Consider the following 27,725-nt stretch of genomic DNA (forward strand, 5'->3'; position numbering starts at 1 on the left):
TGAAGTGCTCACTCATGAGCAATGCCTTAGAACCTTACTGCAAATGGAGATTCCCAAACTTAACCTCACAAAAGTCAGATCTGCAATGGATCCATCACGAATCAGTTGGATTTAATGGTCAAGCATGTCTACATGAAGAAGAGCTCGTGGCAAACATTTTTCCAAGTCACAGCCACCATGATACAGATAATTCAGTGGAGGAAAGGGAACATGATGAAGAAGCAATGAAACAAGTAGGGAAGCAAACAAACACGGGTACCTCTTAAGAAGGTATTTATCCAATATGAGACAGGTTTTACAAATGCACTGCTGTTCTGAACCGCCAAAAAATGTGCCGAGCTCGGACCATAAAAAGCCCAATTCTCAATCACTCGACTTTGTAAAAAAATTCAGGAATGTATTTATTGTGCATTGCTCAGCCAAACATCACTGATTTAAAATCAAAGGACAGTAATTTGATGTCCTATCTTACCTCAACAAAAACCAGTCATGGCTTGAGAGACAAGGCCACTCCAAACTTGGGGTTCTTTTCCAGAGAATTTGTATCAAATTCACCCGAGAGAGTCAGCACTGACATAGACTTCAACTGATGCTGCAGAAGTGCACCTAGCTTCCCATGGTTGTTCAGGCGAGTCTTAACCAGAGTCAGCGGATCAATGGCATGGGATGCGCCAACTGTGAATGTGTTCACATTGGTGGAGAACTTTCTTGATATCTCAGCAACGGCTGAAGTGCTTTTCAATGTATCAATGCTATGCACGTAGGCTGCCTTAAGCATGTCACCTTTATCCGCCCTGTGATACTTTCTTAGTTCTTTAAGATTTAAATAGAAATTAAGAAATGGCAAACCTTATGCTTTCATAGATGATATGGCCTTACAGAATTATTGAAGCACTAGAATCCGGCTTCATGACACTGATGCCAGCATTGTACTTTATGAAACTACCAGTAGTTGTATCGAAGCCTGCCTCAGCACCAAAGGCAAAAGTTTGAGTGCCCATGGTTGCTGACATATCAATGGTAGGAGATGGATTCAAACCAATAGATGCACTTAAAGCCGCATGGTCATGGAAATACTGCACTTCCAACTGAAAACAGAAAATGGAATTAAGATAAAGGTCACTTATAGTCAATCTTATTCCACCCCATCACAAATTTCCACAAGAAAAAGAGCAAAGAGAAAAGGGGAAAAAGAAAAGAAGAAAGCAATCAAGGACACCTTGCCGGCATTGTAATCAGGCAGCTTGAAGCTAGCAATGGTCTTTGTGGAAGGCAGAATTTCTGGAACAGTGATGGTTGTAAAAATCTAGCAAAACAAAAAGAAACAGAATGAAAGTAATGACTGAAGTCAAGGGTAAAATAAAAGCAGTGGCAGAAAATCATACATTAGATTCTGTGTCAACTTTGACATCAATAGTAGCGTTCTCGCATTTGTATACTGCAGCAATTTCACCAGATGACAGTCCTCCTTTTTTCACTGCAGTAGAAGTAAGGCCCTGGCAGTATTCAACCATCATCAGATGCTTCCTCAAAAAAAAATTTCTAGCAGATACGAAACATAGAAAAGGTACAAATAAGGTTGAGAATTGTTCGTCCCATATTCAGTATCTTTCTTTTAGAATACTTGGTCAAACAGTAAAAAGGCTTTCAAGTTCTGACCAGAAAGCCAAATATAGGCCTTCTGAAGGAAATGTTGCCCTTAGTTAGGGGGTGTTTACCACTTGTTATAAAATGTGGGACAAGCAGTGACTGTGGAAGTATGATAGACTTCTACACCAAATGTTGCCCTCATTTAGGGGCGCTTGAATGCACACAAACCTCAAAAAAGAGTGGGGCAGGGCATACAGGAGTAGGATAATCTGGGAAACTGCATCTAGAGCACATCCAGCTTCCCATCTTAGCTTGCTTTTCTAGATAAACGGATGAATTAAAATAAAGTTCTAATAAAGTAGATAAAATACTGGTTTATATTTAAATCACTTTTTCCATGCAAGTGTTGAGCAACTGCAAGGTCCAACCATATCCAGTCATCACAAAGACAAAAATCAAATAGGAACAAATATTGAAAAAGATTGACAGCTTTGCTGAAGTTCAGTCTAATAAAACACTTCACGCCACCAACAAAAGAAGATATTTTTAAGAATAAAGATGGAAACAAAAGCATACAAACCAAGTTGCAATGTCAAAGTACAGTTACATTTCGATCATTGCAAGCATGCTATTAGTTCAAACATTATCCAGCACTAGAATATCTTGCTTCAACCACCCTCGAGGGTCCTATCTACTTCAGTGCCTCAGACTCACATACCTTGAAGTTGGAAGAATCAACAAAGCATTCTTATGTGAAACAACCATTTAACCAGCAGCACAGAGACAAGCTCTTTTTTGAATAGCTGATTCTTGGATCAGATAAAAATTTACTTAATAAAAGACTTACTGGAACATCTGGCACACAGGCAGTACTGGTGTGTCATATTCAACAATAATTAACTATAAAGGGACTTACTGAAACTTGACCTAAATTTTCCAAGGTTTCACCACCAAAGATTTATTGGATTATACCATATTTACTTACGGAGAAGGTCACCTTTTACAAGATGTCTTTAAATGACTTAGGTACACAAATGGCAGAACTTGCAATAAAAGAAAAATATGAACCCATCTTATTGACTATTGTCACACCCTTAGAAACAATGGAAAATGGCCGTGCTGTCCTCTAAAAATGGAGCATTCTTGCAAAAATCTACAAATATGCCAAAATCCTCCGCACGTCCAAAATCACTGATGCTTGACTTATTTAGGACTATTTTACTCTTCACAACATATTTGTGTGGACCTCCTGACATTCGCATAAGTATGTTGCAAACCTCCAAATATGGTTAAAATCAAACTAAGGAAATTCACATGATATTTACAAGACTTTTCAACATTCGCAAAAAATGTCTTGTGAAAAGTTTATAGTCGCATTATTTCAGACTCGTATAAATACTTGTGCTTTTTTTTTTGCGACTCTCTTTGTCCCTCGAGAGAAGCCTCACTATGTGTTATCCTCCATCTCTATGTAATTTTTGTGAATGTCGACAGTTCAACACAACTATCATGCAAATCTTCTCAATGATTTTTACCGAATTCGAAAGTTAGCATGATAATTGTGCGAATATTGGGAGATCAGCACAAATGGGAACAAAAGGTTAAGTGTGAATCTTCTAAGTGAGTTTCATCTTTCAAAGGTTCGCGACATAATTGTGCAAACGTGAGGAGGTCTACGCAAATATATTGTTAATCTTATCGATAATTTTAACCATATTCGGAGGTTCACAACATATTTATACAAACGTGAGGAGGCCCAGCCCGCATAAATATGTTGTGAATCTCCTCGGTGATTTTGATCATATTTGGAGGTTCACAACATATTTAAGCGAACGTGAAGAGGTTCATGCAAATATGTTGTTAATCTCCATGGTGATTTTAACCATATTCGGAGGTTCGCAACATATTAGTGCGAACGTAAGGAGGTTTGCACATATATTATGCAAATCTCCTAAGTGATTTTAACCACATTCGGAGGTTCGCAACATATTGGTGAGAACGTGAGGAAGTCCACGCAAATATGTTGTGAAACTCCTCAGTGATTTTAACCATATTCGGAGGTTCGCAACATATTTATTTGAGGTCTATACAAATATGTTATGAAAGGTAAAATGGTCCTAAATAAGTCCAGAATCTCCATAATCAATTATTTTGGACATGCGGAGAATGTAGGCATATTTGTGGGGTTTTGCGAGTTAATGCCATTTTTAGAGGACAACATGGTCATTTTTCGTAGAAATAATCTAACTGAACCTAGTGGTTGTACCTGAAAAGCAAATGATAAAAGTTTATCTGGATGCATGAGTGCACCAAATGGTACAAGGACATCATCATAAGTATTATTTTATTTTGGCATTGACCAGACAGTCAGAGTAATATAACTATGTAGGGATGCAACTGGTTCGAATATGGATGGTGACTGCAAATTTTGGTTGTCTCGGCCTGAACCGAACTGACTCCCCAATATATTTTCTGATCCAAAATCCGAACCGTTTGCAACCCTACACTTATGTAAGTATGCATGCCCATGTTCATGCTCTCAACAATTTTATTGTTCAAATGCAAAAATAGGCATCCAATTTATCCAGAACTTGTGACATCAGAGTTGACATTAGACCATTGAAGATCAGAAAATGCTCCATAATACAGAAAACCATATGTGATTAAAAAAAAACCTTGGCATCAGTTTTCTCATCTGCAATACTATGCACATCTAAGAAACAAGAACAATCACAAGTTGTTCTGGACCGCAGGCAGCATCACCATAATTTGACCCATTCAAAAGAGTTGGGGCATGATTCATAGGTGAGTAGACAATATCATTGAGTATCCTTGTAACGCCCCTAAAATTCCAAACTTGTGTTCTTTTTAGGAAAAATTGAAATGCTTTGCAATCAATCCTTTTTCAGAGTTTAAAATGGCAATTCAACAGAAGAATAGTGTTTGAAATAACAAGTCAATGGATCTTAAACGCATTTCAGGCTCACTATCCTTTACACAATAGATTTGTATTTCCATATAAACATTGAAACCATATTGATTCAAACAAGGTTTTTGATAATTAAAGTTTATACAAAAGAGGAATTTCAAAAGAAACTCTTAGGTAAATTTACAAAATGTGCTCAGGAACGAAACGTCAGAGAAATAGTGGGATCTTGATATCATTACGTTATCTCGTCATCGTCTGCTATACCGACCATAAAACGGGTCAGACTTATGAAAATCTGGTAGGTGCATAGATATTAAAATTCAGAACAAAACTAATATATGTGTTTTTTTTCATGATATGCAATTCAGAATAAGTAAAATCAGCATGATAATCATGTTTCGATATTAACTGTCGCGAGGGTATGCACAGGAGAAACGTATAAACAACTGAGATTGTTCGGAGGTTTGTTATTATATGTATTTTGATACCCCAAACAACTAGCTGAGTCCGCTCACAAGGGGACGGCCAGTGACCGAGAAAGAATTCTCCAGAAGCATACATGGCAAGGAATGCATCTAAACTTTTGCATAAGTCCATAGGATCTACTACCTAAGATAATTTTTTGCAACCTCGTTCCTTAACTCTGATGACCGTGAACACAGAGTCAATTGCTGCTCGAGGAGCGTACTTGTTAACAACTTGTCCATCGAAGTTTTTGTACCATCACATCCTCTCCCTTGACGAAACCAAAGAGACGAATGGGTATGTCAAGTTCTATTTTTAACTGACGACCCATTCTACACATTCTAGTCTTTCAAACCAAATTGAGCATCTTGTCTATGAAGGAGAATCACCATCATTTATGTAATTTTCTTTTAATCATCACGTATTTCATGCTACGAGGTTACCATAAACTTCTCATCTAATCATCGTAGTACTAACATGTCGTGCATATCTGATAATATCACTATGATGAGAGGGATATCGGTTTCTCAAAAAAAAACACAACATTTATTTAGAAATTTCAATGTTTTGTGCTTTAGACCATAGACTATCTTGGGTCACTTCGGATACCAAAGAGAAGGACCGGATATACGTACTACCTAGGGCTACATAGTCGTAGTCTTTCCGTCACGCAAGTTTAAGGGGAAAACTCAATTACGAAAATGCAAATGCCAAATACTTGTTTTGCTTTTCGAGACAACGAATAAGACGAGCTTGAAATTTCGCATGTAAAACCCTTTTAAAAATAAAGACTTGACAATGATGCACAAATTTGCGTCTTTAAATGCAAGCGTAATACAAAGTAGAAAAGAGTACGCAAAACTGCGTACTTTACAAAGTTTTATATATATATATATATATATATATATATATATTAAAGCATAAGTTTGTGCATATTACAGCGTGGCGGCAAAGTAAATGACATAAAGCAATGCCCAATGTGCGAAACCACACATCAAGCTAAATAAACTGCATAAGCGATGTGCGAAGTACGAAACCGTAAATCGTCTAAATAAACTACATAAACGATGCACAATATACAAAATCGTACATCAACTAAATAAATTGCATAAGCCATGCACGATATGCGAAACCGTACAACGACTAAATAAATTGCATAAACAATGCACAACGTACAAAACCGTACATCGGCTAAATAAATTACGTAAACAATGCACGATGTACAAAACTATACATCGACTAAATAAATTATGTAAGCAATAACCTGTGCACATAATTGCGTGGCAGCAAAGTAAATAACATAATTTAAATGGACAAAAATACGCAAAATTGTGTCCTTGAGTTAAAAGCATATATATATATATTATAAGTTAAAAGTATTCTATCATTTGTTATCGTATGCAACTTTTCCCTACCTCAGAGATGGTCGAACTCGTTAATGATTCTGGGCGTAGGTTTTTAAGGGCTTGTGCCTTGGTAAGCGTGTCGCATCCGTTGTGTCGGCATGAAGTGCTAAAAGGTATTTTATTGTGCTCCAAAAAAAATGGCATTAAAACCTTATTGTGACGACGATTGCATCGCAGGGGTCAAACCCGAACCTAGTTCGAGCCGATCGGACCGAGCACGATTCAATACAAGAGGTGGGGGTAAAGTACGATTGAGCCAGGCTCAGTTTACTAATTGAGCCAACTCGGTCTGAAAACAGAGATTGGGCTGAGCTCGGTTCCAGTTAAGCAACCAAACAGGAGGGGGTGAGCTCGGTGGTTAGGCTGAGCCCGGTCTGGTCATAACTTTGTGACAGGGCCGAGCCTTGTTGGGTCCTTCAGCAAGGGGGGCGGACAGGCGACTACAAGAGAGGGACATGGGAGTCGACGCACTCTGTTGGTTGTCCCTGTAAAGTAGCAGCGGCTGATAATTTAACACTGTAAAGTAGCAGTTAAGCAACCAGAAGGAAAAGTGTGCTGATAATTTAATCAATAAATACTTACAGTACGATACAAATGTCGGATGATCAAGAATCATTGTATTCTCTATTGCTCTGATACCATTTGTAATGCCCCCAAAATTCTGAACTTATATTTTATTTAGGAAAAATTTAAATGCTTTGAAATCAATCCTTTTTCAGAGTTTAAAATGGCAATTCAACAGAAAAATAGTGTTTGAAATAACAAGTCAACGGATCTTGAGTGCAGGCTAACTTTCCTTTACAGAATAGATTTATATCTCCATATAAGCATTGAGATAATTAAAGTTTATACAAAAGAGAAATTTCAAATGAAACTCTTATGCAAAATTACAAAACGTGCTCAGGAACGAAATGTCAAAGAAATAGTAGGATGTTGATATCATCACGTTATTGTGTCATCGCCTGTCGTACCGACCTAATCATCACTTGTACCCTATAAAACGGGTCAAACTTATAAAAATCGGGTAGGTGCATAGATATCAAAATTTAGAACAAAACTAACATATGCATTGTTCCTTTCGTGATGTGCAATTCAGAATAAGTAAAATGAGCATGATAATCTTGTTTCGATATTAATTGTCCCGAGAGTATGCATAGGATAAACGTAGAAACAACTGAGACTGACAGAGAATTTGTTATTCTATGTATTTTAATACCTCGAACAACTAGATGTGTTCGCTCCTAAGGGAACGGTCAGTGACCGAAAGAGAATTCTCTAGAGGCATAAACGGCAAGAGATGCATCCAAACTTCTGTAGAAGTCCATGAGATCTACCACCTAAGATAATTTTCGGTAGCCCCGTCGCCTAATTCTGATGACCGGGGACACCGAGTCAATTGCTACTTGAAGAGAGTAGTTGTTAACAACCTGTCTATCGGAGTTTTTGTGCAATCTCATCATCTCCCTTGACAAAACAAAAAAGACAAATGGGTATGTCAGGTTCTATTTTTAACTGACGACCCATTCTACATGCTCTTGCCTGTGAAGGCGAATCATCACCATTTATGTGATTTTCTTTTAATCATCGTGCATTTTTACTCTACGAGGTTACAATAAACTTTTCATCCAATCATCATAGTACTACCATATCGTGCATGTCTGATAATACCACTATGATGAGAAGGATATTTGTTTCGCAGAAAGAAACCCCAACATTTATTTAGAAATTTCAATGTTTCGTGCTTTAGACCGGTGACTATCCGGTTGGATACCAAAGAGAAAGACCGGACGTACGTACCACCTAGGGCTATGTAGTCGAAGCCTTTCTGTTATGCAGGTTTGAGAGAAAAACTCAATTACGAAAATGCAAATGCCGAATACTTGTTTTTTTTTTCGAGACAACAAATAAGGCAAGCTTGAAATTTTGCATGTGAAACCCTTTTAAAAATAGACTTGGCGAGAATGCGCAAATTTGCGTTTTTAAATACGAGCGTAATACAAAGTAGGCAGGAGTACGCAAAATTGTGTACTTTATATATATATATATATATATATATATATATATATATATATATATATATATATATATATATATATATATATATATATATATATTAAAGCATAACCCTGTATACATTACAGCGTGGCGGCATAATAAATGACATAAAGCAAGGCTCGATGTGTGAAACCACACATCGAGCTAAATAAACTGCATAAGAGATGTGTGATGTACGAAACCGTACATTAGCTAAATAAATTATACAAGTGATGTATGAAATCGTACATCGGCTAAATAAATTGTGTAAGCCATGCACGATATACCAAATCGTACATCGGCTAAATAAATTGCGTAAACAATGCATGATGTACAAAATCGTAAATCGACTAAATAAATTGTGTAAGCAGTGCACAATGTACGAAACCATACATCGACTAAATAAATTGTGTGAACAAATCACAGCGTGGCAGCAAAGTAAATGACATAATTTAAATGGACAAGAATACGCAAAATTGCGCCCTTGAGTTAAAAGCATATATATATATATATATATATATGTGTGTGTGTGTGTGTGTGTGTGTATATAAGTTAGAAGTATTTCGTCATTTGTTCTCGTATGCAACTTTCTCCTACCTTGGAGATGGTCGAACTCGTTGACGATTTCGAGCGTAGGTTTTTAAGGGCTTGTGCCTTGGAAAGCATGACCCATCCATTGTGTCGATGTGGAGCGCTAAAAGATATTTTATTATGTTGCGAAAAAAATGGCATTAAAACCTTATCGTGATGACGATTGCATCGTAGGGGTCAAACCCGAACCTACTTCAAGCCAACTCGACCGAGCAAGGCTCGGTACAAAAGGCGGGGGTAAAGTACGACTGAGCCAAGCTCAATTTACTAATTAAGCTGGCTCGGTCTCAAAACGAAGACCGGGCTAAGCTCAGTTCCAGCCAAGCTTAGCTCGACAGGCTAAGCAACCAAACAGGAAGGTGTGGGCTCGGTGGTCAGGCCGAGCCTGACTTGGTCCCAACCTTGCAACAGGATCGAGGGGGGTGATAGGGGACTACAAGCGAGCGACAGGGGAGTCGACACCCCCTATTGGTTGTCCCTATAAAATAGCAGCAGTTGTAGTTGTTGCTAAAAAAAGAGAAGGAAGAGGGTGTTGGGCACCCTTTGTCCTGGCGAGCCAAAGCCACCGCCATAGGTGGCTCTGGTCAGCCGGCAGAAATAGAAAAAAAAAAGGGAGGGTGGTCAGCACCCTCCCTTCAGGCGAACCAGAGAGATTAGAGGGGCGCAAAGGGGGTGGCCCTATAGGGGCTGCCTTCGGCTAAGGGAGGGGGTGGCGGCAAAGGTAGGTGCCCCGGCTGAGAGGAGGGCACAAGAAGGTGCAGCAGGGGGGAGGGGACGGCGTCAGCCACCCCTCTCGATCGGCCAGATGGTGGCAGCAGCAGGCTCACACTGCTGCTGGTAGGGGGAAGAAGGAACGAGAGAGAGAGAGAGAGAGAGAGAGATGGGAGAGGGGGCTCGAGTGAGCCTGCAAGAGAGAGAGAGAGAGAGTGCAATCGTTCGGTTGCTGCTGCTTTCGAGGAAACGGAGGAGAGAGAAGAAGAAACGGGGGAGGAAGGAGTAGGTGCCTACCTGAGGGGGGAGCAGCATTGGTCCGGTGTGTCAGCGAGGAAGGAGAGCTGCGGCAGGTGAGGCGTTGACAGCAAGGCCTCCGGCGAAAGGTTTGGGCAGCAGCTCCGTGCTTCATGGGCTCAGGGAAATGGTCGGGGAGAGATGAGGCGTTGTGTGGTTCCGGTGAGGGTTCGTCGAAGGGGTCGAGCAAGGCCTCCAACGAAAAGGGGTGGGCAGCAACGGTGGGGTTTAGGGAGGAATCAAGAGAGGGGAGAGGGGTTTCTCGTTTCGTAAGAAGACCTGCCCCCCTGGGGGGTTTATGTAGCCCGCGAGGGGGAGGGGGTATGTGACTCTGGATCCAACCCTAGATCCAAAACCTTTTTTTTCTTAAAAACCACGAGTATTACAATCCTAAATCCTCAATGCTGCATTTCCTAATTACAAGTTCAAAAAGATCATGATATCACTCTAGTTGGTGAATATTCTGTGAACCACCATGTGGTCAATGAAGGAAAAAGGAATCTAATCACATGGTTGATGTAATTCTATACAAAATTATTTTATAAACATGTGGACAAGAATGAGAAAATACTTGTACATGATGTACACTACAAGAATATGTACATAGGGTGCTATTTGGTCAAGTTGACATGACCATCAAATATAGCTGGGAATAATGCATGCGAGCTTTATCTACACAATTTGAACCCATAGATGCGTTAAACATGGTCGGCTTGCTAGGAATCACATCTTAAATCATTTCTTTAGACATAAAAACACAATTTTTTAGTCATAAATTTTGATACATTGTGAGCACTTGATTTTCCAAGTTCTTGGACAACTCACTCATACATCACAATCACATGATCCAAAACTTGTTTCTATAAAGACACCCTTGTGTATGTGTGTGTGTGTGTGTGTGTATATATATATATATATATATATATATATATATATATAACAGACACAGACTAATATCTTGGACTGAGTATGTAGGCAAGCATTTTCAGCAGTGGTGATGTTGGAAATTGGTGGAGCTGGCAGCATCCTGAGGAGCATCACTCCTATCAATATCTGGCATTGTTGGAGGTGGAAATCAACTGTAGCATGTTCATTTACGAAAATGCCCTTGTTAACAATATATGGGCCACTGTTGGACCAGTTTCCTAATAAAGCAAATTCTTTTGACAGATACCACTCAATGTCAGAGTAGCTAAAAACTGCTAGGGTAGCACCAACCATTAAGGCTGGCACTATCCTACATTTTCCAAGCAATCCAAATGCTGGATGGCACTAGCAAAAGGCTAGACCATCAGAGCATATTGTGAGCATCAGATTGTCAAAGAGAAAAGTGGAAATGAGGTTTAAGATGTGAAGTAGGACATTCTTTAAAATTCATAAGCAAAAAGTGTCAAATTTGCCACATAATAGTACTATTGCCTACATAATTAACCAACTAAATATTTTTGTCTTAAAAAACATACTCATATATCTAAAACATAGTATTTAGATATAAAGACAAAATATAAACAAAAAAAATTGGTATGAGCATCTTCAATTCAAAGAAAACCCACTATTCATTAATATTATGATAACAAAATAAATACCAAATGACAATAAACATTAGCATAACAAGTATGAGCTATATGCAAAAGAGTACAAAAGAATACATACTTATAATGAGAATTGATTCTTGAATGCTTTTACCTTAATAATTTAAGTGAACAACCTAAAATGCCATTGATTTTAATAAAAAATACTTATGCTAAATGTCAGAACTGACTATCGTTTCTAATGTAATTAAGAAGACCAACTAAAGTTTCTTGTTATAGAAACTGATAATTCCTTAACTGCAGTGAGAGTATCAGTTTTAATTTAATTAAAGAAGACCAACTAAAGCTTCCTTGGAGAAACTCATAATTCCTTAATCGCCTGAACATTTTGTTTTTTAAATAGAAGTACATTACTTGTGTCTAAAAATCCTTAAAGTCTGGTTCACATAAAATACAATGAGTTTCAAAAGTGCATAGCTTTATCATCGAAGACAACTTGAAAGGTGTAATGGTATCTCCAAGAACCAAATACAATGCCTACTAGGGCAAGATCACAACACAACCCACAAAGGGGTACTCACAAGTCACAATAGCACATACTCACAATATAAAAAATAAATATTGTATTGATCATAGAATGCATAAAACATGCATACATAAACAGGGACCAAATAGAAAGAAGGGAGAGAAACCAACTAGTCGTTGGGAAGCTCCCAACGCTTCCCAACAGCTAGCTTGTCAAAATGACCAGCAAACCTTGGTCAATAAAAAGAAATACAAAAAAACAAATAAATCCTAAATACAAGCTAATAATATATATATATATATATACACAACACTATCCCTCAAACTTACTATGAGATCACTAAAAGTTTGTCAAGAAAATAGAATCTAAAAGAAGGTAGTGCCTTTGTGAAAAAGTCTTGCCAATTAATATTCAAAGGTTACGCAAGGTAATGATATGGTCTTCAAGTACTCTTCTCGAACATAGTGACAATCCATCTCAATGTGCTTAGTCCTCTCATGAAATATATGGTTGCCCACAATGTAAATGACATTCTTGTTATAACAACAAAGCTTTGAGGGTGTCATTAGATGAAACCTCATATCTTCAAGTGGTCATTGCTCGGTACTCCGCTTTCGTTGATGAAAGATAAACTTTTTGTTGCTTTTTGCACTTCCACGACACAAGCAAATCACTTAGAAACACACAAAAACCAATAGTTGATGAAACCTCATATCTTCAAGTGGTTATTGTTCGATACTCAGCTTTCGTTGATGAAAAAGAAACTTTTTGTTGTTTTTTGCACTTCCACGACACAAGCAAATCACTTTAAAACACACAAAAACCAGTAGTTGAGCGATGATCATTAGGATCCCTTCCCCAATCCAAATAAGAGTATACAACCAAATAAAGAGAGGAAGATAATAAAAAAAAGTCCTTTAGAAGTAGTTTTTTTAATATATTTAATTATCCTCATAATAGCATGCATGTGCACAGTAGTTGGCGAGTGTTGAAATTGACTTGCAGCATGAACTGCATGAAAAATATCAGGTTGAGTGATAGACAAGTATGTGAGAGCTTCAATCATCTAACGATATGGTGTGAGATCCTCTAGAGGCGCTCCATCATCAATTTTCATGTTTGCATTAATCACTTCTAGAGTGTCGACCCTTTTCTCGTAAGTAATTTCAGACATGTCAATAATCTCATTTGTAAATTTAGTTTGGGTTCACGATGTGAGTATGTGACCTCTATACCAAGAGAATATGTAAAAAACTCAAGATCAATCATTTCAACATTTTAAGAACATTCTTGATATGATTAACTCCCTGTTTGTCGGATGCACACATGCACGTTCATAAAAAACTAGAGCTTTAGCAGCGATCACGACTGCTGCTAAAGATCTTTTTACAATACACTTGTGTGCCTTGGGTGCATCCAATTCTTGTCCGAAAAGGAGTTTTATGTTACCCCCTTTCGTGTGCATATATATATATCGTCAGATTGAATCTATAACCCAATGTCCATGTACAGTTGGTTGCAACTTCCCCTTCTATATATTATATATATGGTTAATCTAATTTAAAACACTTTATACTAATGCTAACAACATTCAACGCATTTGAAATGACAAAACACCCTTAAACGTTATGCCATTTTGAAAATATGGTTATTTTTCAGGGTTAAAAAAACACTTTCACTTCTAAACTAAAATCACTCAAATAACCTCTATTATGCTTTGGAAATAGTGTTTCAAAAATTTTTTCCCTCCAAAACAAAAACATCTACCCTTATAAGTAACTAGATATTTTAAAAAATAATGTTGTATTTAGCATATTGGAAATTGCATCGTAAGATACAAGAAAAAACTTGAATTAAAAATCACAAAAAATTGGAAAAATCCGAAAAAAAAAAGCAGAAGGAATTATAGAATGGAATAGAAAAAAAAAGAACATGAATATATGCGTTATGAGTAACCAAACATAAACATACACTAGTAAAGCATTGGATGTGATACAGATAACACTCCTAACAAACATTTAACAAAAGTCACAAGCATGAATGTTTGATATCAAAGTTATATATTATATAACAAAACAAAAGAATAATCATCCTAATCTATCAATCATAACAAAAACGATATTCAAACGATGGATCTTCTTCTTTTAAGTTGTCTTCTACTCCATCCACATTCATCCCTAGGCCAACATAATCATTGTCATCATCTGCCTGAGCCTCCATTTCAGTCTCCAGTTGCCTCCAATCTTCATCATCATCCAGGACATCAGATTTTATATCCTTCACCATATCTTTAAAAATCACAAACTCCTTTGTCATATTTTGTCTATTAAATGTATCAACGGATTTCAAAAACATAACACCTTTAGAACAAGAATCCAAAAAATTTACTAGATTTCATTATCGCCTGTCTGTTCACCCATCTGCCATGATGATGCAGCCCGTAGTCTTTCAAAACTCTTTAAACTCACCACACCACTGCTTCACTTCTGCAACAACTTGCTTCAAAATCCTACCGGTCAATGCATGATAGGAAGGCATCTTATAACCAGCTCCTATATTGGCTATTGTATAAACTATAGCTTGAAAATGAAAACGTATATCTGGTTAGGTTACAGGGGTCATCCTAGGTGGGAAATAGGTATCAATCCCACGTCATGGACTCGTAAATACCCAATCTCCTCCCCTCCTTCCCTTACTACTACCACCAAGTCCACCACAAGTTAGTGCACGTCCAATACCACTGTTGTCTGTCACCACCTCCACCCCCTTGCCTTAAAATCTTCAACTCCTCCTTAGTGGGGTCGGTCACACTATCAATGTGCATCCCCATACGCCTTAGGTGGCATTTTTGGCTCATCTCAGGGTTGGGACATATCGTAGCCCCCAATTTATGTCACCTCTTGCTATTTTTACTGCATCTTCCTCTGATATTCCTTCACTAACTCATGTATTGCCATTTCATATCATTTGGCAGATTCTTAGAAGGGAATGAGACTATATTAAGCCAAAAAAATGTTTCATTCTTTAAATGCCTCCATGAATATGCCTCTTACGATCGTTGCACTGATTCAACATCTTATTTCCTTCATAAACTAGTGTACAATGATCCCATGTCAAGGCTCTTGATGCAATCATGCTCCAAATACATTGAATTAAATCCTCTAGGGTTCAGATTTGAGGATTAGAGGGCACAAAAATGTGTGTACGATGGAAATGGGCGGATTTAGGATAAATCACGCCACTGACTCGGTTTTAAAGGTTAGAAGTTAAAAAACGAGTGTGTAGGATGAAAATGAGGGGTTTTAGGGTAAAAGAGGAGCTTTAGGGTTAGGTTTCTAGGGTTAAAAGACAAAAAAAAGTTAGGTAGGACGAAAATGAGTGAGATTTGAGGCAAACCACACTTCTAGGGCTCAGATCTAGCAAAAGCCCCAATCTTTAAGGTGGATTTGGTCAAAAGATAGGGTGGGTAGGCTTAGAAAAGGGGTTTGGGGAGGGAGAACATGCAAAAATGGAGTCAAAATGACTCTTAGGGGCTAAAAAATGGCCCCCATAAGTGGTCAACTGCCACTTTTCCAGTGTCGTCGTATCGGTACAATAATTGTATCGAATACGATATATGCCTCAAATCGTATTGGTTCCCCTTCTGATATTACGATATATCGTATTGTACGATACGATACTGACCACTGTTAAAAATGCCACTTTTAAGAGTGATTTGGTCATTTCAATCAGTTGAACATTGCTAACATTTATATATAGGGATTAAAATTAGATTAACCCATAAATATACAAGGCAAATCTATCAAGAGATAACGTTATCTGATCTGGATATTGGATCCAGATCCAATATCCAACATACAGGGAACTGACTTTACTTAGTGTCCTATTTATGTATGCCTTTATATTTGTGTTGTTTCATATTTGTATGGTTTCCTATTTGTGTATGTATCTCTTATTAAGATGGTTGTTGTATTTAGGAAGGATTGTACATCATGTTCTGTGAGCAATGAAGCACCACACACAACATCCCCATTGGGAATCGTAGGAACTGAAGGAATACAGCCCCAGCAATATCGTTCCTCCTCCTTTGTAACTATTGTTCCTCCTCCTTTGTAACTGCTTTGGATTTACATAGGTACCTGTTCTAACATGGTATCATAGCAAGAGTGCATCTGATCGCATATGTCAAGGTAAGTTCTAAGAGATCTTGGGTTTCTATCTACCTATTTGCCTCTTTTCAGGATTCCTTAACCTTTGTCCATTGATTCTCATCTTCTTCTTCCTCCTCCACTTTTCTTTTTTGAAAAATCAGTTCCAACATCTTCTTTGTCGCTATTCCCAATCCTAGCTGTTGTAGTATGGAGAAAATCTCAGCGTATTGTGTTTTGCTTGTACCAGTTTTTTTTTTCTCAAAGAAATATTACAGCATAACGTATTTTGCTGTTTTGTTGTTTTTCTCCCTCTTTTCACACTTGACGTCGATTCCAAAACTTTCTTTTTCTTCTTTATTTCTTTCTTGATCTTGACATCAAATATCATTTTGTTTTCACCCTGTTAAAATCTGAAGATTTATATTCAGCCTTCTTTATCTGCACACACAACTTTGCAGAAATTTTCTTTATTATTTCTCTATATCATGTCACCTATTTTGATATCATATCAAAATATTTTATTAGGTCAGAAACTACAGGTTTCTTATCAGTTTTATTTTCAAAATTTTAAGCTTGTGTTCTTGTTATTGACATGATAGACTGAATATTCCTATCTACTCCATTATTTGTATTGCTCTAGTTACCCTTCTTATTCATGGATTCAAACCCTCAATTGTGGTTGTCCTTAACTTCTACTTTCTTGCCCCAATTAGCTTTTGAAAAATTAAATAATTATAATTTTCAAACCTGAAAGAGGCAAATAACTCATTTTATTAGGAGTCAAGATCTCTCTAGACACCTTGATGGGTCCATTGTCCCTCCACCAGAATATGTTATAAAAAAGGAAAAGGATGACAAAGGAGTTGTAATTTTTTTTGTTCGGGTAAGAAATCCATATTTCATTTTATAGATGAAGACGGATTAGGCATTGGTGGACTACATCATCTCCAACTTGTCACAAGAAGTTCTCATTGGGGTGCCTGGCGATTGCACTGTTCTCCAACTCTAGACTAGATTAGTTCACATTCTCAGATTTTAGAATCCAGGATGATGTTTTTGAATAAAGAGTTTGAGAATTTGAACAAAGATTCTATATCGATCATGGAATATCTTAATAAGATGAAGAGCATCACAGATCAGTTTGTCATAGCAAGCTAGAAAATTTCATACAAGGATATAGTTCAGCCGCTATGTCACAGGGATTCGGCTAGCAGGGCGCTGCACCCGCGTCGATGCGACTCGACGCGGGTGCGGGTGCGGGTGCGGCACCGGGTGCGGTCAACCCGATCCTGGGTGCGTTGACCGCACCCAGGATCATTTAGGTCCATTTTTTTGGATTTTTTTTTAAAAAAATTGCCCAAATGGGCTGTGAATTTTTTTTTTTTTAAATTATGCTGACAGTAGCTGTCTGTCAGCTGCTGTCAGCCCCCCGACCCCCTTTATATATATATATATATATATTATTATTTTTTACATTTTTGCCCCTGCCGCACCCCCGCACCCGGGTTTTTTGGAAGTGCCGAATCCCCGCACCCGCACCCATGTGACATAGTTCAGCAGGCTCTCAGCGGCCACGTCCTCTATACCACGTTACAGTACTCGAATTTGCTTCCCATATTCAAAAATTTAAGGGTCAAATTGTTACATTATGAGATGACCCTTACTACTGATATTGATGCCTCCAATGATACTCAGGAAGTTATGCTCACTAATGTCTCACAAGGTCATGGAAGAGGTGAATACTTTAAAGGTAGGGGATGTAGTCATGGAGGCAATCAAGGAGGCTGAGGTATTCTACCCATACCAAATATCCCTTCTAATATTGTTGCCCCTCCTAATACTGCTGCCCAGGGGCGATGCCCCATTCCCACTTGCTTTATATTAAAAAAACCAAGTTATATCAAAGTGAATTGTTGGTTAAAAGATGACCCCAAATATAATCAAGGGACAACACAGAACAAAAATCAAGGCAAGCCCCAATTTGAAGGTCAGACTAGCGAACAGAACAGTGGAGAGGGTCAACTTCCAATGGACAAGCAATTACTACTTGTTGATCTTCCAGGACTCAATTTATAGCAAAATAAGCAAGGGGTGTAGTATCTTAATTCTGGAGCTGCCAATCATATTACAAGCGATGAAGGTAAGTTCTTATCATTGATTCCTTATCATAGTAAAGATAGTATTGTTACTGAAGATAGGACTCGTCACCCCATCACACACACTAAAAATGTGTCTATTCCTTTGTCTAAATCCAATTCCCTAAATTTCTCTAATGTTTTTTTTTATAGTATTGTTACTGAAGATAGGACTCGTCACCCCATCACACACACTAAAAATGTGTCTATTCCTTTGTCTAAATCCAATTCCCTAAATTTCTCTAATGTTTTTTTTGTTCCCAACATCAAGAAGAATCTCATTTCAATTTTTAAACTTGTTGATAATACCAATTCATGTGTGAAATTTACTCCATCCTCTATTGGTGTTAAGGATCTTCAAACGAAAGAGGATATTCACTGAAGGAAAAAGATCAAGAAACATCAAGACTATATAGAAAAACATCTTCAAGAAAAAACCTACGTCCAAAACAGTTGGTTCTATTTCGAAGCTTTTGTATAGAATCATCCAGTCTATCTATCTTGTTTAACTCTTCTATTTCAAATAAAGCTAATGTTTGGCATAATTGTCTTACTCATTCTAGTGATTTTATTCAAAGATTGGCCTCTAGTAAGCTTATTCCCGAGTTTAGTTTAGAGAGTGAGCATGTTAGCATTATTTGTCCAAGTTGTCAAATTGCAAACAGTCATGTTCTTCCTTCTAATTCTTTGAAGGAAAGAACTTTAAAACCTTTTAAAATTGTGAATTCTGAAGTATAGGGGCCAACACCCAATGCTTCTTCTAGTAGGGAAATAAAAGGAAGCTCGTAATGAAGTCCGACAAGAGTCAGGAAATGTAGAAAACACTATCGCCCAATTTGATGAAATGGTAATACAACCAGAGTTCAAGAGATCAAACAGGGCCAAACATCTTATTGAAAGGTAGGTAAGTTAAGAAAATTTTAGCACAGATAATCAGGTTTTCCTTATATAAATAGAAAAACAAGAACCATTCTCTTATTCCCAAGCCATCCGAAATAAGAAATAGATTGAAGCTATAAATAATGAAATAAAGGCATTACATGAATGTCAAACATGAGAAGTGGTTAAAAATCCTTCATATAAGAATGTCACAAGGTCAAAATGGGTTTATAAGATTAAGTATAAACCATATAGGACCATTGAAAGGTATAATGCATGATTTGTTGCAAAGGGCTTTACTTAAGAATATGGCATGGGTTATAAGGAGACGTTCAACCACGTAGTTAAAATGGGGACAATACGTATCATTTTGTCCCTAGTAGTAGATCATGGTTGCGCTCTAAATCAACTTGACGTTAAAAATGAGACTTGAAAGAAGAAGTCCACGTAGAACAACCACAGGGATACACTAAAAATGATCTAGTTGAATATGTGTGCAAGCTTAGGAGGGCAATATGTGAGCTAAAACAAACCTCTCGTTCATGGTTCAAGAGTTTTTCTCTGAAAATACAAAGACATGGCTTCTACATATCTTCACTCAATTATTCGTTGTTCATTCACAAAGGTAAAGGATGTATGATTGTTTTGCTTATAAATGTGGATGACATCATCATTACAAGAAGCTCATATGAACATATTTAGAAAATAAAGGTGTTGAACAAACGTTTTAAGATAAAGAATCTTTTCTAGTTGAAATACTTCTTGAGAGTTGAGGTCGATAAAAGGAAAGACGGTTTGGTTTTGACAACGTAAATACACTATTGATCTCTTGCGCAAAATAGGTATGTCTAATTGTAAGCCTTTATTAACACTATACCAATACATCAACAGTTAAGTGTTAATGATAGAGTTATATAATGACCTTACTGAATATCGGAGTATTGTGGGAATTTTGCAAGATTTCACTTTCACCAAACCAGATGTTGTGCATGGAGTAAACCAAGTGTCTCAATTAATGCACCAACCAAGAACTACCCATATAGAAGCAGTGGAGCATATTCTAAGGTATTTGAATGGCACCCTGGGTGATGGATTATTTTATAAGAGAAGAGATCAGAGGGAAAATATTTTCATAGTCATGGGCTATTCAGATGTTGACAAGCCGTAAACAGAGAGCCATAGCCCGATCAAGTATTGAAGCTAAATATTGAGCCATGGCACCAACTGCCTCAGAGTTGACATGGATAAGGAGTTTATTACATAATCTAAATGAAACAGTGCCTAGATCAGTTTTACTATGTGACAATCATAGTGCAATCAAGATCTCCTTGAATCATGTTCATTATGGAAAGACCAAGCACATAGAGGTTGATCAATATTTCATCAAAAGCAAAATTAAAAATGGGGAACTTGAAGCAAGATTCATTGACTCAGAAAACAAAATAGCAAATCTCTTCACAAAAGGCTTAACAAAGCAACGGTTTTGGCACTTGAAGTCCAAGTCCATGGTGATTACCATGCACAACTTGAGGGAGGCTATTAAGAGATAATGTTAACAAGATCCGGATATTGACATTACGTAGTGTCCTATTTATGTATGCCATTTTATTTGTGTGGTTTCCTATTTGTGCATGTCTCTCTTATTAAGAGGATTGTTGTATTTGGGAAGGATTGTACATCAAGTTCTATAAATAATGTAACACCACACACGATATCCCCATTGGGAATCTTAGGAACTGAAGGAATACAACCCCTGCAATATTGTCTCTCCACCTTATTCGTAATTGCTTTGGATTCACATAGGTACATGTTCTAACAAAAGCATGTGAAACCACCTTCTAAACAAATAGCCCTAACCCCTATTATCTCAATATGCATCACTACTATTAAAGACCAATGCAACCTTCGGTCACCCCATGGGGGTTGGTGTAGTGGGGTGGGGCCTCGGCTTCTAGATAGCCAATTGTTATGGACCATCCCAGATCTGACCCCAAAAAATCGTTCTGGTCCAAATCCGCCCAAGAGACTCAGACTGACAGAGACTGGAGGATGTTCTTTTCTATTTGGATTTTTATTTTTGGTCTTTTATTTCTTTTAACTTTTTGGTAGACTCTATAAATAAGTGTTATTATTCTTTGATTAATTATGAACGAAGTTAGTAAATTAATTCTTTTTTTCTTCTCCTTTTCCTTAAGTCATAGTCCTAGAGTGAACACATTTTCTCCCTCTCCTCTTTCACGACTTCCTCAGCATCAACCCACCCAGAGGGATCGATATTCTCCCTCTGCTCTACTGCTAGCCCTATTTGACGTAGAGCCTGGCCAAATCAATAAGGAAATTCTCTCTTTCCTGGCTTCTCCCTTTGCCAGAGGCTTCCTGAGGGCGGATGTATAGAAATTGTCTCTCACTAGGATCGGGTTTCTAACATTTGGTAGTAGAGCATCCTCCTTGGAACTCGCGCAACCTTCTCAATTTTTGTGTGACATTCCCAAGAACCATGATATCCATCTCTTCACATTGAACAATGTGACAAGGGCCCACGCCCTTCGCGATTTTATACAAGTACGAATCGATGCCCGAATTTATTTTCTAACCCAAATTTTATTCAATTGCATTAGATCTTTATCATGAGTCGTATTTAGATTATCTGAGTAGCGTTAGGTCAGCCCTACACTAATCTAGCCTGAATCTGAAGGATTTGGTTCCGTTCCCCGTACCCTGAATCGTCTTTTGGGTCTTCGTAGAGCTGGACGACAGTCTCGACGACTTCGTAGTCGTGTGACTGATTTTTCCTATCCTGTACCAAGCTAGATACATTTTTCAGTTCAACGTAGACACTTTTGGGAGAGTTTGACCAACCTAGGTGATCGACCTTTGTACCAGGACATTTTTGTCTTGTGTGTGAGAGCCCCACGTCTACTCGGTGCAACCAATATTGTACCATGATTCTTCCGTATCCAAATTCTATGAAACAAAGGCCCACACTCTTCTTGATTCTGCAAATCTGGAAATCCGCAACATGATGAGACCTTAGGAGTTGGTAGGGGAACTACGTGTCGCGTTTGAGGCCCAGTCTGTTAAAGTGGATGGACAAATCGTAGACTTGAATCGAACTGTGAGTGGTCTTCATGAAATTGTGGCAATGCTCAATGGGAAGGTGGACGAGCATTTCCAACAGTTCATCACTATTATAGATCTTCGAAACCAGTTGGGCAAACAACATGATCGTTGTAGGGAATCCAACTCGGCCGGCCAGTCCTCGGGTTCCTCAAATGGACCCTATCAGGGTCGAGAACCCAAGGTTGGAATTTTTGAAGTTTGTCAGGGTCGAACCTACGAGTTGGCTATTTCAGGCCGAGCAATATTTCAGTATTGTCAGGACGCCCAAGGAGGACCGGGTGGCCTTCTCCTAGATCTACCTCGAAGAAGATGTCATCTGCTGGAATCACTGGTTGGCGTCCCAGCTAGGGGATGCCTACTTGGAAGGAATTTTTCAGAGCCCTAGTGATACGATTTGGCCCCTCTACCTATACCAATCACTGCATCTCATTGTCAAAAATCCGCTAACAGGGCAGCGTGATCAACTACCAGACAAAGTTTGAGAGGTTGAGTAACCTCATCAATGGCTGGTCCAAAGAGTCGCTGATTGGGACCTTTATCGTGGGCCTCAAACCAAACCTACATATCGAAGTTCAGGCCGCAAGACCAATATCCCTAATGCAAGCTTTTGAATTGGCACGCTTGGCCGAGGAGAAACTGTCACGGATAAACTCGCGTTGAACCCGACCGGGTTGGCATCCAGTCAAAGGAACACATCACAAGGGAACCCGGCCTCGAACGGGGTTGTGCCCCGTCCCACACAAGAGATAGTCCCTCCTAGGTCTAACGAGGTGGCCATGGACTGCTCCCACCCGCCTAGTCGAGTATCCAAACCACGACTAAAGATGCAAGTCAAGCGGCTCTCTCATGAACACATGGAGGAGCGTCGCAAGAAGGGCCTCTATTACTACTACAATGAGGTATGGACTATAAACCACAAGTGCAAGGTCCTAAACATATACCTTATTGATAGTGAGGCCGAGGACGATGAGTTGAGTGATCCTAAGTTGATCGATACGGGTGATGATGCTCTGGAGGAGGTTTCGATGATATCATACCACGCACTAGCCAATGGGGAGGTGCATCACACAATGAGGGTACTTGGTAGAATCGATCAATTGATGATTTCAGTGCATATAGATACTGATTTGACCCACAACTTCATGCTCAAACGACTAAATGAGCCAAGTGCAGGACTACCCCTCAACAGCCCTTCGAGGTAGTCATCAAGAACGATAACAAGCTCAGATGCAATGCTCTATGCCCTGGGGTCTGTTTAGAGATCCAGGGAATCATCCTGACCACGGATATGTACGTACTGTTGATTAAGAGTGCGGACGTGGTTTTAGGAATGAAGTGGCTCTAGTCCTTAGGTTCTATCGGGTGGAATTTCAAGGGCATAATTATGGAGTTCGATTATGCCACTAGGTTTTGATCTGAGCTCGTCCCAAGACACCCTTGGCTGAGACTAAACAACTTGCCAAGGTCGTTCGAGACGGTGTCCCTCAAGTGTTCTTGATGGTGGCGACAGAGGGGACCCACGACTCCTATAGAGACCCCGGTAGACCTAGAGGCCTTGCTTCAGAAGTTGGGCACAGTGTTTGACAAGCCTAAGGGCCTACCGTCCTCTCGGTCTCATGATCATGTGATCCCAGTTTAGCTTACAACCAAGTCAGCTAAGGTTCGACCCTAGAGATATGCACACACATAAGTTGGAGATTGAGCAGCTAGTGAAGGATATGCTCTCAGATGGGATCATCATGGCACGTGGAAAAACCACGCACCTAGTGTTCAACAAAGGTGACAAGGATCGAGTGTTGCAGTAGTTCTCAGAGATCTCTTGCCTTGAAAACAAGGCGAATTTGAGAGGGTGGATTGTTACGGACCGTCTCAAATCCGACCCCAAGAAGTTATTCGGGATCTAGATCCATATCTGCCCAAGAGACCCAATCTGACAGGGACCGGAGGATGCCATTTACTATTTGGATTCTTATTTTTTGTCTTTTATTTATTTTATGACTCTTTGGTAGACTCTATAAATAAGTGGCATTATTCTTGATTAATTATGAATAAAATTAGTGCATTAATTCCTTTTTTGTTCTCTTTGTTCTTGAGCCCTAGTCCTAAAAGAAAAGCCTTTTCTCTCTCACCTTTTCATGTCTTCCTCAGCAGCAGCCCACCTAGAGGGGGTCGATATTCTTCCTTTGCCCCGTTGCTGACCCTATCTGACGCAAAGCCTAGCCAGATCGAGAATGGATTTCTCTCTTTGCCAGTTTTCCCTATGCCAGAGCCTTCACGATGCCTGATTTATAGAAATTGTCTCTCCTTATGGTTGGGTTATCGACAGTAATCAAGGTTTGATTCTTATGGGCATCACCCCTCTGAGCAAGTTGACGCTCAGTATAGGCCTCAAAGTTTTACGCTATTATAACGACGATCGTAGGTATGGGCAGGCTAAGCCAGCATGACCAGGTCTTCGTGTTGGGTGCTTCAAATTATAAATCCAAAAAAAAAAAAAAAACAATGAATTGTCAAACTTTCTTTCCTTACTCTCCACCATTTGGCAAATCCATAATACAAGACAAAAGGCTTCATAAGATCCATAATTTCCACATTTCACCCATTGCTCTTCTAGGATTGCCTACACAAACCCTCTCCACTCACATCACACTTTTCTCCATATTACTAAACTTTTCTCCATATTACTACTATCCAAGAAGTCCTTTCTATCTATTCAAACAAAAAAAGACCACCATTATCAACACCTTGAGTTCTCATCCACAATCCCCTATTTTAGGTTATAACCATCCTAATATCACAAAGATCCCCCACTTTCTCTTCCACACTTTATACCCTTATATACTACTTGAGTAATGAAAAACATCTCAAAACCATATATATAGAACAACAGATGACCGCTAAGACTATCAACAGGTTAGGTATAACATGATACTAACTTGGATCAAGTCTGATAGGACCTGATTTAGTATGCATATTGGATCAAAACTGCAGGCCTTATTTACAAATTTCCAGCCAGATTCTGATCGATCAAGATTCAAAAATGACAATGTAAACTACACATAAAATAAATATTTTACCAGGTATGGATCTTGTTATCAGAACATAAATGGTCTTGGTTGTTTGTAAGTAAGGTCTAGCTAAACCCAGGCCAAACTGGATACAAGAACCTCAAAGTTAGATCTTAGTATAAAACCACCCCAATTTGTCTTAGTTTAAACCCTCTGACACCTCTAGTATCCACAAACATGCACAATATTACTCATGGCATGCATAAATACAAGAGACACTGTTAAAAAATGTGAAGGAGAGACAGGATCGGGAAGAACGACTATGCTTCATTAAATTTAAAAAAGGATAAGAACATTCAGATGTGAAGGAGAGAGAGTAACTGGAAGGACGACTTTGCTTCATTAAATTTAAAAAAAGATAAGAACATTCAGATGTGAAGGAGAGAGAGAAGCTGGAAGAACAACTTTGCTTCATTAAATTTAAAGAAGGATAAAAACATGTTCAATTTACTCCACTAAAAAAACAAAGAAACTAGACCAAAATAAACTTGGTCAACACTATGTTTCAGCATCTCCTACCTCCCTACTTTTTTCTTGACAAATTCATTCAGTCTTCCCCAGAAAAACTAGATCAACGTTAGCACCATAAGAATGACAATGTCACCAGGAAACTTGTGCACATGTGTGTCAAAAAACCACATAAAGGCCCGACATATTAGCAGATCGAACCAGATGGTGCCACAGAAATAATACAAAAATACTTATAATGCATAATTATTTAGAAAGGGAGATTGGTCCACTTAAGCCTCTATAATGAAAGAATAAACATCCGGATAGAGTTAAAAACAAAGTTGTGCTCTCTTGATTGACCTGTACTAATAATACAAAAATACTTATTATACATAATTATTTAGAAATAGGTAAATTGGTCCACTTACACCTCTATAATGAAAGAATAAACATCCTGATAATGTCAAAAACAAAGTTGTGCTCTCTGGATTGACCTGAGTACATCCAGGAGCCATGGAAACGGGTCCACTTAAGCCTCTATAACCTAAGAATATATACCAAGAGGCATTCTCCCTCAACCATAAAGAAACACACTTTCCAGCTTCACCATCCCCTTTAAAGGAAGTATGAAACAATAACCGAAAGCTCACCCTTAAAAAATTGGCATAAATGTGCACAGTACAAAGCCTACGAGCTGGAAAACGACCATTTCTATGACGATGACAGTTGCACACAACAGCAACACCATGATTAACCACACATTTCCAAGCGACAAACTGCTTCAAGACCACATTTTCCAATTAAGGAATCTCCCAAAATCGTTAAAGAACATCTAACACTCAGCACCTTCACCTTAAAACAACTAACGCCAGCAGCCTCCAATAGGCCAACCATGCTGCATCCAGCAATCGCTGACCACATGTATCCAGAGAATAAAAAATCCAATTTCACTTTTGCAGTCTGATCCCTTTCTGTAACTCCAGCTTAAAAGAGAAAGGAAACAAGAAAGTGGAACCAATATCCCACACCCGCCATCACACATTGAACTCACTTCAAGGTCGACTCACACTCGTATATTAAAACACGAATCACAACGCCCGTTCAAAAACAAAAATGATTCTGAAACTATCCGCAAACACCAGAAATAAACAAAACGACAACAAAAGCAAAGGAGAATACTGCATCCTAATCCACGCACTACGCAAGAAAACTCTACATAAGAAATAAGGTCAATCCGAACAACAAGAAGAAAAGATAGATTGAGGGATAGGGAAGAAGGCATACCAGGCCGACACCGCTGCGCGTCGAGACGGTGAACTTCTGGTCATAGCAGTAGTCCTTCGTCAGTAGATCTGAATCAACCGAAGGGAAACCCTGGAGATCAGAGCGCGCAAAGAGGGCGAGAACGATATCGGAGAAACGGAGAGAGGAAGGAAGAAATGCTCACCCTTCGCCTTCTTCCCGATATCGGAAAAGAGACCGGGCCCCTTGCTCATCTTCAGAGATAGAGAACAAGAAGAACAAGAGGGATTTCTAGGGTTTTGAGGGTTCCCTGGAAGAGCTCAAAACCCCCCAACAATGGCGGAGAGAGAGAGAGAGAGGGTTGTTAGTGGAGCTCCGTTCGTATTTATAGTTGCCTAATCAGATTACGGAGGACCAGAGTTTGACAAATCGGATTCCCGAACCGGATCTGCACCCGGATCGGTCAAAGTAGTGAGGGTTGACTCGAGGCGAATGTGATTCGACTGAGTCTGGCGGATATAGGTCAACTTTGGGTTGGGTTGAGTCTGGTCAGTTGGGCTCGGAGCCTCTAGGGTCGAATGAGCCAGGCAACCCAACCC

General features: G+C 38.8%; 1 protein-coding gene across 1 annotated transcript; it reads right to left on the reverse strand.

Annotated features, from left to right (window-relative positions):
- Nucleotides 1-240: 240 nt before the first annotated feature.
- LOC149837326 (mitochondrial outer membrane protein porin 2-like) lies at nt 241-27,486 on the reverse strand. The gene is made up of 6 exons (XM_090007338.1): nt 27,332-27,486; nt 27,169-27,236; nt 1,386-1,496; nt 1,220-1,306; nt 880-1,088; nt 241-794 (listed from the first exon to the last, which is right to left on the reverse strand). Exons 1-6 carry the CDS (start codon nt 27,378-27,380, stop codon nt 488-490), a joined length of 831 nt encoding a protein of 276 aa, XP_089863464.1. The 5' UTR covers nt 27,381-27,486; the 3' UTR covers nt 241-487.
- Nucleotides 27,487-27,725: the final 239 nt, after the last annotated feature.

Source organism: Nuphar pumila, chromosome 5 (assembly GCF_984573655.1).
Source record: "Nuphar pumila chromosome 5, dmNupPumi1.hap1.1, whole genome shotgun sequence".
In the NCBI taxonomy this organism is placed as follows: Eukaryota; Viridiplantae; Streptophyta; class Magnoliopsida; order Nymphaeales; family Nymphaeaceae; genus Nuphar; species Nuphar pumila.